This window comes from Microtus pennsylvanicus, chromosome 20 (genome assembly GCF_037038515.1).
Source record: "Microtus pennsylvanicus isolate mMicPen1 chromosome 20, mMicPen1.hap1, whole genome shotgun sequence".
Lineage (NCBI taxonomy): Eukaryota > Metazoa > Chordata > Mammalia > Rodentia > Cricetidae > Microtus > Microtus pennsylvanicus.
Window position 1 is genome coordinate 11,690,130 of NC_134598.1, and position 14,713 is coordinate 11,704,842.

At 35.1% G+C, this 14,713-nt stretch overlaps 2 protein-coding genes across 2 annotated transcripts; both read right to left on the minus strand.

Moving 5' to 3' along the window:
• Positions 1–759: 759 nt before the first annotated feature.
• LOC142838771 (olfactory receptor 9S13-like) lies at positions 760–1,704 on the minus strand. The gene has a single exon (XM_075954383.1). It carries the CDS (start codon positions 1,702–1,704, stop codon positions 760–762), a length of 945 nt encoding a protein of 314 aa, XP_075810498.1.
• Positions 1,705–12,393: 10,689 nt separating this feature from the next.
• LOC142838853 (olfactory receptor 9K2) lies at positions 12,394–13,335 on the minus strand. The gene has a single exon (XM_075954519.1). It carries the CDS (start codon positions 13,333–13,335, stop codon positions 12,394–12,396), a length of 942 nt encoding a protein of 313 aa, XP_075810634.1.
• Positions 13,336–14,713: the final 1,378 nt, after the last annotated feature.

Sequence of the window (14,713 nt, forward strand, 5' to 3'; positions counted from 1 at the left end):
ACCTTAAATCCACCCTACTCTTATTGGCAACTCATAGAAGTTACAACTATGCAGCTTTCTGATTAATGTGTGGCCAGCTCTACTAAAGGGAGTCTTATTTCCACAGCAGTTTTTACTGTTTTATGTCTTTGGAATTCTGAACTTCCAAAGCCTATTATGTTTCCTGAACTTTCTGGGTCATTTAAGTTTCATTTAACTTATAGAGTCCTATGAACTACTATCCTTCCCACAAGAAGACATCTTTAAATTAAAAGAAAATACCTATAGAGTATATTTCTACTATAATACTTTATATTAAAAGGGGGAATGGGGAAATACAGCTTAACAAAATCTATTGCCACATATTTGTGTGAAGAAATGCCTCACGTAAACTGTTTTATCTAAGAAAGATAGTTCCTAGAATATAAATGTGGCCAGTTGGGCCACAATAGGTTTTCATCCAAAATGTATGTCATGTTCATGTTTTCATTTAGCCACTATCAAGAACCTTTGAACTTATAATAAAAAAAGAGTATAATATACACATATGAAATAATTTTAACAATTACATAAGGATAAATTTTTCTATTTGCTACCCAATCAATTGAAATTTTATTATAAAGCGAGAAGTTGTATATTTTCATATATTCAGTACACACAAAATAATGTTCTATGCATCTGAACTAGAATTATTACTCTAGGAAACTTATAAAATTATATTTATGGTCATATACAGCTTAGAAAAGAAATTTTGTTCACTAAATAAAGGTTTCATAAATATCACTGAGAACATTTCCCACCTAATATTTTTTGTACAACATCTTTCACGTCTCTGTTTCTTAGACTATATATTAGAGGGTTCAGCATGGGGATTATAAGTGTGTAGAACACAGCTACAATCTTGCTTTGCTTTGGGGAGGAGATGGACCCAGGCTGGGCATACATGAAGAACACACTTCCATAGAATAAACTCACCACTGCTATATGAGAGCCACAGGTGGAGAAAGTCTTACTCCTTCCTTGGGTTGAGGGGATCTTCAGAACAGTGGAAAGAATGTACCCATAGGAAACCAGAATGATGGTTGTGGTGGAGATAATTATGAGAGCAGAGAGAATAAACAGTACAATCTCATTCACAAAAGTATCAACACAGGAAATCTTAATCAAAGCTGGGACATCACAGAAAAAGTGGTCCAGCCTGTTTTCTCCACAGAAATGCAAGCTAAAGGTGAAACCTGTTTGTACCATGGAGTTGATGCATCCACAAATGTAGGAGCCAGTAACCAACTGAATACAGACCTTTTGGGACATGTGCACAGGATAAAGGAGAGGAGAGCAAATGGCTGAGAATCGATCAAATGCCATGACAGCAAGAAGGAAGCCTTCAGTTGTAACAAACAAAGCAAAGAAGAAGAACTGGGTGGCACAACCATTGTAGGAAATTTTCTTTTCACTTGTCAAGAAGTTGGCTAAGGTTTTGGGTGCAATGACTGTGGAATAGCAGAGATCCAAATAAGACAAGTTTCTAAGGAAGAAATACATAGGTGTTTGGAGTCTGGAGTCCATCTTAATAATCATTATCATGCTGACATTCCCTACCACAGTGACCATGTAAATCATCAAGAACACTAAGAATAAAAAGACTTGAAACTTTGGAGGGGTTCTAAATCCCAAGAGAATGAACTCTGTTACGTCTGAGTAATTCCTCTTCTGCTCACTCTTCATAGCTAATATGAAGATAAAACTAGAAAATGGCAAAAATAAAAAAAAAATAAGTGAGGAGTCAGAATTTTAGTAAAAACTCCTGCTGATTCAGCATGGGAGCACACTTACCTTGTTCATTTTACTTTATAAAACATCATGGACATAAACAATCTATTGTCTTATTAAAGTCTTTCCATTGAGTTGTTTAATCCAGTGAAGATTTTTCATTATACTTACCTGTAATAAATGCAAATTGGACCTCTAAATTCTTTTGGGAAAACAGAAATTCCAGGAAAATGTTTGGAATCAGGAAGTTTTGTTTTGAATTTTCCCATAGATTCTATCACCTGTTTACTGCCATTAAGTTTTGTGACTATAAAAGGTTGATATTTATTGTATATATCATAATCTTTCTAGAATATACAATATATGAAGTATTATAATGTAAATATATTTGAATAAATTTTGAGCACAAATTAAAATGTTATTTGGCTTGGTTAGTTTCATCAACAAAATAAAAAGTAACATATACCATTACACATATATGTGTGTGTGCATATATATATATATATATATATATATATATATATATATATACAGTTTTATAGGATAGAGGGAGTCTCCCCAGTTTAGACAATTTTATTTTTACACAATAACTTAGTTCCTTTGTTGTTCAGCCGTAAGATGATTTAAATGCTTGAAAGCACAACTTAACTGCCAAAGACACCATTTTGCTTATATTCGTTAAAAGCAATGCAATAAGATTCTTGCTTTGCACCCCATCTCTCCCTCCCTCCTTCTTCTGTTTCTTATTTTCTTTCTTTATTAATTTACTTTTTTCTATGTTATCCTTCATTCTTTTTTTCAAATTATCCTTCCTCCTTTCAATTTTTACTCTCCTTTTAGAAAAAGCCCTAATACAATGTCTTTCAAATGCACTAAGTCTTTGACTGTATCCCCTCTCCCCACCTTCCATATCCCTCCCTTAGACCTCCCCCTCGTCTCCTTCTCCCAGGTCACCCTTTTACATTCGTGCCATATGTAGAAATCATTTTATGTGTCTCGATAAAAATCTAGGATCCTATTTTTATATGGAAAAAGAAACATGTCTGAAAAGACAGAGCATATTAAAGTATTAACCAGGATCAAAAAAAAAAAGAAAAAGCCCTAATATACCCTTGTAAAATGAAAAGACAACACAAAACAATTTAAATATAGTTATTTAAATAGTAAAAGTAAGAATTTAGTCAAGCCCCATTTATCGTTATTTAAACATACACTGTCACAATTGCAGCATATTCTTAAGTAAAATACAGCATAGACATAGAGAAGAGTTTTTTCCAACTCTATGATTTAGAAAATTAAAATATTAACAATAGATTTAAGTGACTTGGGATCACTAGAGTGAAAAACATGCTTGTCTACTACTCAACAATTTATCATAGAGTATAAAAGAATTTGTGTAATCAATAGTTCAATCACATGCTATGAAGTTGACTTTTAAATCACATAATCATGTGCATTAACCTACAACATGTGTATTTATGCCCAAAAATGTCTCACAATTGCTCCTGTTGGTACTGGAATCACATTATGAAATTTTCATATGCAAGCACGTTTTGAATCTTTGGTGTATATGTAATAGCTGACCATCTTGAATACAAAGGTTAAAATTATATAACTGGTTAATGTTCACAGTAGAGAACATTACCTCTAGCAAGGACTATTAATTTAAAAACTAAGTTTTCTTTAAATCCATAGTTTACATTAACAAGTTCCTGATTTTAGCAGAATTTTCAAAACATGGGTTAGAATTGAAAGCTAAGTCAGGGTACAGATATGAGAATTTTTTTTATTATCTTGGTAACCACTAAGTACGCTTAAGAATACACCAAAACGTGGATATAAACCAACTTTTCATTACCCAGAAGCTATTCCACAGCACTGATTGTCATTCATCCATGTTCAGTTCCTGGTTCAGATTTGCTGGCTTTAGCAAACAGTAGCAACATTTTTAGATGATATCCTAACGTCATGTTGGGTGCACTTACAACTGTCTTGTACTATTTCACCAATTCAGTGGCAAGTGGGCCTGGAATGAATCCAGAAAGAAATTTCCCCATGAGGATGGAAACCAAGGAGCTGGGCAGGCAGTGCCTCCATATAATAAATACTCCACGGAGATCAAAAGGCTCTATCATCAGTAAACTACTTTTGTGCCATGATGCAGAAAAAAAAAGAAACAAATGAAAAGAAATAGAATGAAGGAAACAAGGAAATAAGAGAGAAAATTATTAATTGGTGAACTCATTAAGCCTTTGGAAAATTAAAAGCATTCCCTGGAGGACATGATAACTGATTTTCTACACAGAAGAAACTAATAAAACAGACACAATGTGACAAAAAAAAACACTTGGTTCATTTCTTATAGTCCTGATTATAGCAGTAGGCTGCTTGTTTGTCCCAGCCACCCAGAACTGAAATTCACACAGAAACTATATTAATTAAATTACTGCTTGGCCCATTAGCTGTAGCTTCTTGATGGCTAGCTCTTACATCTTAATTTAATCCGTCTCCATTAATCTGTGTATCTCCACGTGGCTGTGGCTTACCGGGTACAGTTCCCAGCATCTGTCTCTGGCGGGCTACATGGCTTTTCTCTAACTCCACTCTTCTTTCTCCCAGCATTCTGTTTAGTTTTCCCCACCTAGCTCTGTTTCCCTTTGGCTCTGCTATAGGCTCAAAGCAGTTTTCTTTCTTTCTTTTTTTAAAGTATGCCACATAATCTTTAATAAGTAAGATGATTGACAAGAACATGGTCAAATAAACTTGCTTTTCAGGAACAACAGGTATGTTGTATACCAAATGACTGCAGGAGATGGCTATACTTTTTCAATGTTAGACATGTTCTTTGAGCAAGAGACTTCATTTGTGTATTTTGACAAGTGTTTACCTCACACTCTAAAATCTTTGAAGTAGACATTAATGTAATATTTTGAGCTTATATATATGTCATTATACTTTGAATCTGAAGTGTCCCCTGAAGGTGTGTTTTCTAAAGGGGTGTTTCTCAATCAATGTGGGTGGTTCAGAAGTACTGAAAACAAAGTCTCTGACTTGATTCAGGTTGTAATTGCCTATTGAAGGGTATCTTGCTCAGGCTCCCTTCTCATGTGTCCCTCTTGGCTTCTTAGCTACTGTGAGATATGTACTTGATCTACCATCATTCCCTCATCTAGTGATGCTCTGTCATGTCAGTACCTAGAAGGAGCTGGCCCAATCAAGCATGGAGTAAAACTTCCAAAGTAGTTTTCTTTATTCATTAATAGTAATCACAGCATACAGAATGAAACACCACATTACCTCCCTTTTCTGTTTAAATAAAAAAGAAAGGCTTTATCTTTAACTTAGTAAAATTACATATAATAGAGCAAGTATCAAGCAAGAATTACAGTTACAATATTTATATCTACTTTATATCATAACTAAGAAAAACTATAACTATAATTTTTTCAAGTCCATCAAAGACTCCAGAAGGATATAATATTACCTAAATAAACATAAGGTGCATTGTAAAGCAACTTCCAAAACTCTAGTATTAACAGAGACATCTTGCTGCCTGGACAGTTACCCAATGTTCTTCTGTACCATGGGGCATCCATATTCAGCCTACAGGCCTGTAGTATCCAGCAGACTTTTTCATGAAGCAGGAAATTTCAAAGACAGTTCTGTCTATATTGGCAGTTTGTCTGTCACTTTCTTCTGTGTGCTGCAGAATGTCTCACAGAGTCTTTCATGAAGCAGGAACCATGAAAGATCATCTCACTTTTAGGCAAGCCCAGCAGTCATTTCTCTGCAGGTCTTGCATGTCCAGTCCAGGCAAGAGCAGTTTCTTCCCCAATGGCTAACCAATACCATAGCCTATTCAATGTCCATCTTCCTCTTGAAGTAATTGGTGCTGCCAGGAACAAATGTGTCTCACTGTCATGAAAAGTCCTAAGTTCTTAAACATTTTAAATGCCATATTTTGTAGTCTTTGAAAGGTTTGAAGAATGCCTATCCATCTGAAATAGATCTCTGTACATCTAGAAAATCTAACTGACATGACTACAAGCTTGATGAATATCTATTAACCTATATTTCTTAATTATACATTACATTTTAAATTAACTGCATGATTACAATACCTTAATCAAGAGCAGAAATATACATACAACAAAATTAACCTTATATTTGTATCAATAAACCAAGATCCATACTAATGCAAAGTATGCATCTCTATAGCATATCACCTTTTACATGTAAAGAAGCATTTACAAACAATATTTGGGAATATGAGCATATTTTTGCCCAAACTTCTTCTTGCTGTTTATTGGGTCTTCACAATATTATTTTGGGGGTGTTCACAGTGACCTCTTGGGGGGTCATGGTCTATCAAACCATATTAGCCTAGAATAAATCCACAGCTTCTCATCCTCTGTGGAAACAAAAGAAGAACCTCTTTTTCAAAGCAACATATTCTTAGACCCAAATTCTGAAGTCAAGATACCTTTATAATATAAATTCTGGTTTAGATTAGCAGCCCATACAACAAAATGTCTCTCTATATTTAGCTCCTTCACAGTCAAAATATTCAAAGAAAACACAATAATATACATACATAATCCAGACTCTCTGTGTATAATCCATCTTTATGTGGGTTAATTTTCTTTACTATATTTAATCTATGACTGTCTTACTGGAAATATCTGTGTATGGCAGCAGGAAGAGTCTGTCTCTTTTAGTGTTTGGATGGAATGTTCTAGAGATGTCTGTTCCATTTGATTCACAGTATCTGATATCTAGTGATTATTTATTTTTTGTCTAGCTGTATAGTCTGTTGATAATAGCACTTTACTTAAGTCACTCAGTATTACTATTTTGTGGTTAATCTGTTGTTTTATATCTATTACAAATTTACAGTTCTGAAGTTTGATGCACTTGAGTTTTGTGATTCTATGTTAGGTTTATAATATTTTCTTGGTGTATTGTTCCTTTGATGTGTAACACTCAAATGCATTGGGTGCCATTCTGTAACATGAAGGGCCTGCTGCTTGTTTGGGTTTCTGTCCTGCCTGGTCCCCCAGCCATTTAGTCCCAGAGAAAATCACACAGACATCTCCATAAGATTATAAACTGATTGGCCCATTAGCTCAGGCTTTTTATTAGCTCTTATCACTTATATTAACCAGTTATTCTGAACTATGTTAGCCATATGGCTCAGTATCTTTCTCAGCAGGACAGGTCATATACTGCTTGTTCAGTGGTCTGGGCAGGAGTTGGAGGAATGTGCTTCCTCTTTCCTAGAATTTCCTGTTCTCATCACCCTGCCTCTGCTTCCTGTCTGGTTGACCTGTCTATACTCCCTGCCTGGCCAATCAGCATTTATTTAAAATATGATTGACAGAATAAAGGCAATTCTCCCACACCATTGATGAGTATGAAGTGACCTTGTTTAGTTCTTTTGACTATTTTTAGTTTAATATATATTATATATTAGAATAGTTACACTTAGTCATTTTTAAAAGTGATTGATTTCTTTGGAATACACTTTTCAGTCATTTTACCCTATCTAAAACTATCTCTATGGTAAGGGGTGTATCTTGATGGTAGAAAATTAATGGATGCTGGTTTTTGCTTAGTTTTGTCTCTAATTTCCTAGCTTTATATTTTCACTGTGCTTTGAGACTATTGATAAGAATTATTACTAAAAATGTGTCTTAGGTCCTGTAATTTTGTTGAATTGTGATGCTTCCTTTAATCTCTTTTGAGTAATAATTACGGCAGTGTTTCCTTTTCCAAACGACCCTTTGACTATATGTATCCTTCCACACAATAAAGTATTTCCTTTAGTATCTATGTACAGTTCACTTATTATTCATTAATGCCTTTGATCTGCTTTTATTTGAAAGGTTTTTATTTTTTCCTTATTTTTAATTGTTTTGCTGGGCATAATAGTCTGGGTTGACAGTTTTCCTTTTTCAGGGCTTGGAATTAATCTTTTTAGTTCTTCTGGTTTTACATTTTTCTGTTGAATACTCCCAGGTTATTCTAATAGACCTGCTTTGTAAGTGACTTGATCATTTTCTGTTTCAATTTTCAAAATACTTTATTCTGCACTTTTCATATTTTAACTGTAATATGTCATTGAGAGCTTCTTTTCTCATTCCATCTCTTTATACTGTTTTGATCTCTTGGAGCTGCAAGGGGATCTCTTCTCTAGGTGGAGAAAATTGGCTAATATAATTTTACTGATAATATTTTGTATTCCTTTTGTATGCTATTCTCCTCATATGCCCATAATTCTAAGGCTGGGTCATTTTATGGTGTTCCAAAGCTTTCTAATGTCTCCTTCACAGATGTTTGTAAACCTATCACTGCATTTTACTGAGAAGTATAATTACTCTGCCACTCTTCCAGCCTTCTTACTCTGTTTTCCACATGATCCATTCTAGTGGTGAGAATTTCTACCGAGCTGTTAATTTTGCTTTATTATTTTTAGATTATATGTGCATATGTGTGTGTCATTATCAGTGAAGCTAGGGTGGGTGTGAGGTGCTGGGCTTGGGTGCTGAGAGCTGGATTTGTGCTCACTCCACAGCAGTTACACTCCCCACTTCTTAGCCATCTTTTTAGCTGTCTCCTGGGGTTTTATTTTTATTGAATTTTTCATTATTAGCATTATTTCAGCTTGTGTGTTTTTATGTAACTCTGTATCTTTATTGAACTCTACATTTTATATCAACTTCCATATTTCACTCATCTTTTTAGTTTTTATCTTCTTTTTTTATGTTGTCATTTTTCTCTGTATTTTAATTTTTTGAGTTTTTGGATCTCATTTGGTCAGTTACTCTGGAATTACTTATGTCTTGTGTCTTCTTCAATGTAGCAAGCATTCATGTTAGAATGACGTTTTCCTTCCTCTGTGGAGTGTCTTCTGAAGAGCTGAATTTTTAGACATAATTGTTTAAATTTATTTTGATCATAGAATGTTCTCCCCATAAAGTAGGATCGATAGTTTTGCTGGAAACAGTAACCTGGATTGTTGTTCATTGTCTTTCAAAACTTGGACAACATTCACACAGGCATTTCCAGCTTTTAGTCTTCATTGAAAAGTTGGGTGTTATTCTAATTGTGCTGTCCTGATGTATGATTTGTTTTTTTCCCTTGATGTTTTTAAGATCCTGTTTTTTCTGAATATATTTTTTCTGTTTTATAAACAATTGTGTTTGTGGTCCTATTGGTTGTTCAGTATGCTTCTCACATTTTGATGCTTATCACATTCTCTAGATTGGGGAATTTTTTCTCTATGCTCTTGTTTAAAATTTTTCTGTGCCCACACTGATGAATATCTTGCATATCACCCTAGAACCTTCATCTGACAATGGATGGAGATAGAGACAGAGACCCACGTTGAAGCACTGGACTGAGCTACCAAGGTCCAGATGAAGAACAGAAGGAGGGAGAACATGAGCAAGGAAGTCAGGACTGCGAGGGGTGGGTCCACCCACTGAGACAGTGGGACTGATCATCACCACCATTAGATGACTGGACTGGTACTGAAAGAGCATGTGATCAGACTGGACTCTCTGAATGTGGCTGACAATGATGGTTGACTGAGAAGCCAATGATAATGGCCCTGGGTTTTGATTCACCCCTGCTGTTATCTCTGTATTCTCAGCAATTCCTTAACATACAACTATGTTGGTTTCATTTGAGCATCAAATGATTCATAGAAAAAAATTCTTATTTAATCTTCTAAAAAGTCAGTGTGTTGGTTGTGGCATGCAATCCAATATTTCCCTGCAAAATAGAAAGCATGAATTAAGGTATTCTCTAGATACTTAGCTGAGCCATCTGTATCTGAGTATATTTTACCCATTTTGATGAAGGTACCCTTGCTTCTTAGTTTCTTGGGGGTTTTACAACATTTTAACTGTATGCTGGAATTCTCACAGATGTATTTTGTTCTGTACATTATTGTTAAATTTGTGTTTACATAAAGAAACTACAAATGGAAATTTCTATTTTTTTATCTTGATGTTTTCACTTCCACATCATGTTTTACATTACTTTTTTATTAAAATGTTTTAATTTATTTTACACACCAACCACAGTTTCTCCTCCCTCCTCTTCTCCTGTTCTCTTCCCCCACCTCCCCTTTACCCACCCATCCCCCATCCACTCCTCAGAAAGGGTAAGACCTCCCATGGGAGTCAACAAAACATGGCATATCAAGTTGAGGCAGGACCAAGCTGCTGGGATGTTTTACATTGACCTTTGTATATTAGCCATGTTTCAGGAAACCTACTATAACTAATTATTCACTGCGGAAAGTTTTATTGTTGCTACTGCTGAGACATTTGAATTTTCTCCATATGTCACCATTTTGTATGCAAACACGTGCCATTGTGTATTTATCATCAATCATCTAATCACACGAGTTTTCTCAGTCTTTCATAACAAAATACAGCTAACTGGGTATAGTTATCACAGAAATATTTTCTTATAGGCTAATGCCTAAGATGAAGCTACTATCAGAGTGAACTCATCTTAGATCTTTTTCTTGGTTTGTAAGTGACAGTTTTCTTGGTTTCTCTGCCTAGATTCAACTCTATGCACATGAAACTGAAAATTCCATGTTCTTATAATTTCTTCCAACAAATATCCTGATATACTGTGAATTGTAATCCATTTGCTGTCCAACTTTAACTTTATTTCATTTTCAAGGACACTATCCAAATTATAGTCTTATTCTGAGACATTGGAGATTTGGGCATTGTCTTAGTTATTGTTCTATTGCTGTGGAAAGACACCATGATCAAGGCTACTCTTATAAAAGGAACATTTAGTTGGGGGCTTTCTTATGGTTTTGAAAGGTGAGTCTGTGATCATCATGGTCAAAAACAGAAAAGCATCACAATGAGTCAGTAGCTAAAAAGATGCATCCTGATCCACAGGCAGAAAGCACAGAAAACCTGAGACTGGTGTAGGATTTTGAAACCTCAAAGCACACTCCCAATGACACAGTTCCTGCAACAAGGCCACATCTCCTCCCTCAGGGCTATACCTCCTAATATGTCCCTAAACAAGTTCTACTCCCTGGAGACTAAGCATTCAAATATGGCCTATGGGGTCATGCACATTCAAACAAGCTTCAACATAAAAATTTTAAGTTATACAATTAAGCTACAAAACATTTGTTTCCAGCTATCTTACTATATCATCTAGAATTTTATTACAAACTTAAATATATATGTTATAATATGACATTGTAGCATTGTTAACAATTACATCAGGGAAGCTTCAAGTTTTTATCATTAAGGACAATATTGGCTATAGATCTTCCTAAACATTATAATTATAAAACTGAGGGGCTGTCTTACATTAAACCCTTTAATTGATTTTTATTATGGATGCTGAAGGTCAAACCATGGGTCTGATGAATTGGACAGGTACACCCTTAACTTAGTTCTTCTCATTGACTTTTCTGCTTAGACAATCACCATAAACATTGATTCTAGTTTAAAAATTGGAGGACATCTCTTTTCACATAGTCTTGACTCACTAGTTCTTTGTAACATAAGTAAACTTTAAGCTCACACCACCAGCATTAGCCACAGCATCGGTCTTCCTACTTTCAACTTTATACCTTTAAAATCCATTTTCCTCAGAGCCCAAGAAAAGTATCCCTGCTTACCAACCTTCATCTCTCACTCACCTCACAATGTGATCTCAGAGAGTATCTTTGGCACACAGACTTTGATTTTGAATTGATTTCCCAAAGATTTGACTTATATACTATATTGTGAACTTCTAAAAGAATAAAGTGGTTTGTTATTATGGCTATCATGATACTAAAATGTGGTAAAATGCACTGAATAAAATTTATGACATAAACAAATATAGAAAGAGAGCTAGAGAAATACATTTTAGAAAACATTCTATTTTGGTGGTTCAGCTACTTCTATATATTTATTAAATACCCCCCAAAATAATTAACACCAAATAAAATTGAGGTAATCAGTAATCAAAAATTGACAGTGCTTCATCTTCAAGTTAGTTCTTTGTATTCAGATTTGTGATTTTTGTGGCTCAAAGCACTTCAAAATGTGTGGCATTCTCAGAAAAAATTTCAAGTTACTGTATGTAGTGAGGTTACATACAGCTTCTTTGCTATAATCATTACTTCTATCTGGAATACATGTGAAGTACTTATCACACTAAAGTTTGATAATCACTTAATACATTAATAACAATGGAAAACAAAAAACCAATGTATTCTAGAAAATAAAATCTGTCACTTTGTGGATTATCCAGATTGTGTGTAGGAGGGAAATAAAAATTTTAGATAGGGTCAATATTAGATCAAAAGCTACTTAATAAATACAGTAAAATTAAAGCATTTTAAACACTATGAAACACATAATTATTATGCAAAATAAAATGATGTTAGATATGGGGAAAAGGGATGATGGATAAAAAGCTTCTGTTATTTCCAGGACGTTCATATGTGCAAGAATTTAAGTATTATTAGAGGGTCAAAGATGACACAAAAAATGCATTGTATACATCAGGCTACTAATTATTACAGATAGGAGAAAAATTCAGCATTGGCAACAAGAAGTATGAAACCAATATTCAAAAAACTACTAGTGGAACAGGAGAAAATCAAAGAATGGATTTTTTCTTGTCTAGAAGTTTGCTTAGAGCATCTTTGACATCTTTGTTCCTCAGAGAGTAGATCAGAGGGTTCAGCATTGGTGTGACTAGGGAGTAGCACAAGGAAGCCAGCTTACTCAGTTCAGGGAATCTGTCAGGGGTGAGATACATGAAGAAGACAGCACCGTAGAGCACACTCACAACACCCAGATGAGAGCTACAAGTGGAGAAGGCCTTCTTCCTTCCCTCCGTGGAGCGTATCTTTAGCACGGTGGACACAATATACATATAAGATACAAGTATGACTATGACCGTTGGTAAGATAATGATGCCAGCTAAGGAAAAAGATACTATTTTGTGTATGAAAAGGTCAGAACAGGAGAGTCTCTGAAGTGGACGACTATCGCAGTAAAAGTGGTCAACAGCCCGAGAAGCACAAAACGATAAAGTAAATGTCATGCTGGTCTGGAGAACTGAGCAGATGCAGCCACAGAAGTACGAGCCTGCCACCAGCTGGGCACAGAGGCGTGTGGACATGTGAACCGAGTAGAGGAGTGGGTTGCAGATGGCGATGAAACGATCATAGGCCATGGCTGCCAGGAGAAATCCTTCCGCCACAATGAAGAGGGCAAAGAGAAAGATCTGGGCCACGCAGCCTGCAAACGAGATGGACTTGCTCTCGGTCCAAAAGTTGCTCATAGCCTTCGGAGCGATAACAGATGAATAGAAGAGGTCAATGAAGGAGAGGTTGCCTAGGAAGAAATACATTGGTGTGTTCAGCCGGGGATCAGTCAAAATAATGGTCATCATCCCAACGTTTCCTAGAAGGATCATGGCATACACAAGCAGAAAGAGCAGGAAGAGGAGAAGATGGAGCTCAGGGCCGACCCTGAAGCCTACAAGGATGAAGTCAGTCACTCCTGAGTGATTGCTTGCTCCCCTGTCACCCATGGAGGAGATCTGATGAGAGGCATAAGGCAAAATAAATAATTACTTAGCTTGATCTTGGTGTTACAAGCAGCTGCTACAGTACAGGAGTTTACAAAAGTGTTATATCCGCATTTTTATTTTGCGCTTCATAGGAATACGATGACAATCTGAATTCACACAAGTGACCACAATTCAAATGCTGCTTTTATTTCCCGTTCCCAAATGGCGGAATTAGACTTTTACTCTGTGCATTTGATGACTCTGGTCTTTTGGTTGTCACTGGTTTACATATTTCTCTTTCTATCTTTCTATTTACATAATGACTCCAATATTATGAAGTGATATTAAAATGGAAGTACCCATATTTTAAGAAATGATATTCATGAAGGTGTTTAAGTGTTGTTTTAGAGATATTGTAGGCTTTAGTATTCAAGTTTCACCAGGCTTCAAGTTTTAACTTAGGGACTCAATAGATATCAAAATGGATATTTTTTTAAATAATGTCTTCTTTTTTTGAAGCTGAAAAGACTGAACCCAGAGCCTTGCACTTGCTACGCTAATTGAGGTTCTAAAACTAATACATAACTAAGCGTAGAAACAATTAATACCTATCCTAGGGTTTGTCTACCAGATGAAAGATCAGTACCTTTTTTCAATGGTACTGGAAAATGAACTTAGCATCTCACGTGTGACCATGTGCATTCTATCAGCAAGCCTGATGACTTCCCATTTATTTGCCTTTTATATTGAAATCTTGCTCACTTTCCAGTCTTCTCTTCAACCTGCTCTAGAGTTTATAAACCTTGAACTTGTCTTACCTCTGCTTTTTTATTGGTGTCCCCAGGCTCAGCAAATAATATTTTAATTATGATTTTTTTTCTGAATTTTGTGTGTATGTAGTTTAGGATTAAAAATAAGAAAAGTGACACATAAGTGTGAAATATTATTTGCCTTTTTTATTCCCCATACATGATTTTATAACCAGTGCTATATCATTTCTTAGAGACCTCAAATAGATTTTTTTATATTCTTTTATTAAAAAAGCAATCTACTCTTTTTCTTCCCAGTTTGGACTTTGTATTTTTGAGTATAGGTAAGAAAAATTATTACAAAGATTAAGGTAACGTTTTATTATGCAAAACAAAATGCTTCAGTCATATTCATTTAATCTATAAGATAATAAAATAAGGAGATAATGTTATATAAATGAGGTACAAAATGTATTGAGTCTTAAAATTCATCTACTGTGGTCAGAATTGTAATTTGACATGAGGAAAAGCAGCTGTAGAACCCATATTATTGGTCATTCTTAGGACTTAGTACTTTACTATGCTCCCTAGTAATCACCTGGCTCACTTCTCCAAGTTCTTGAGTATTAAATTAAACTTAATTGTCTTAA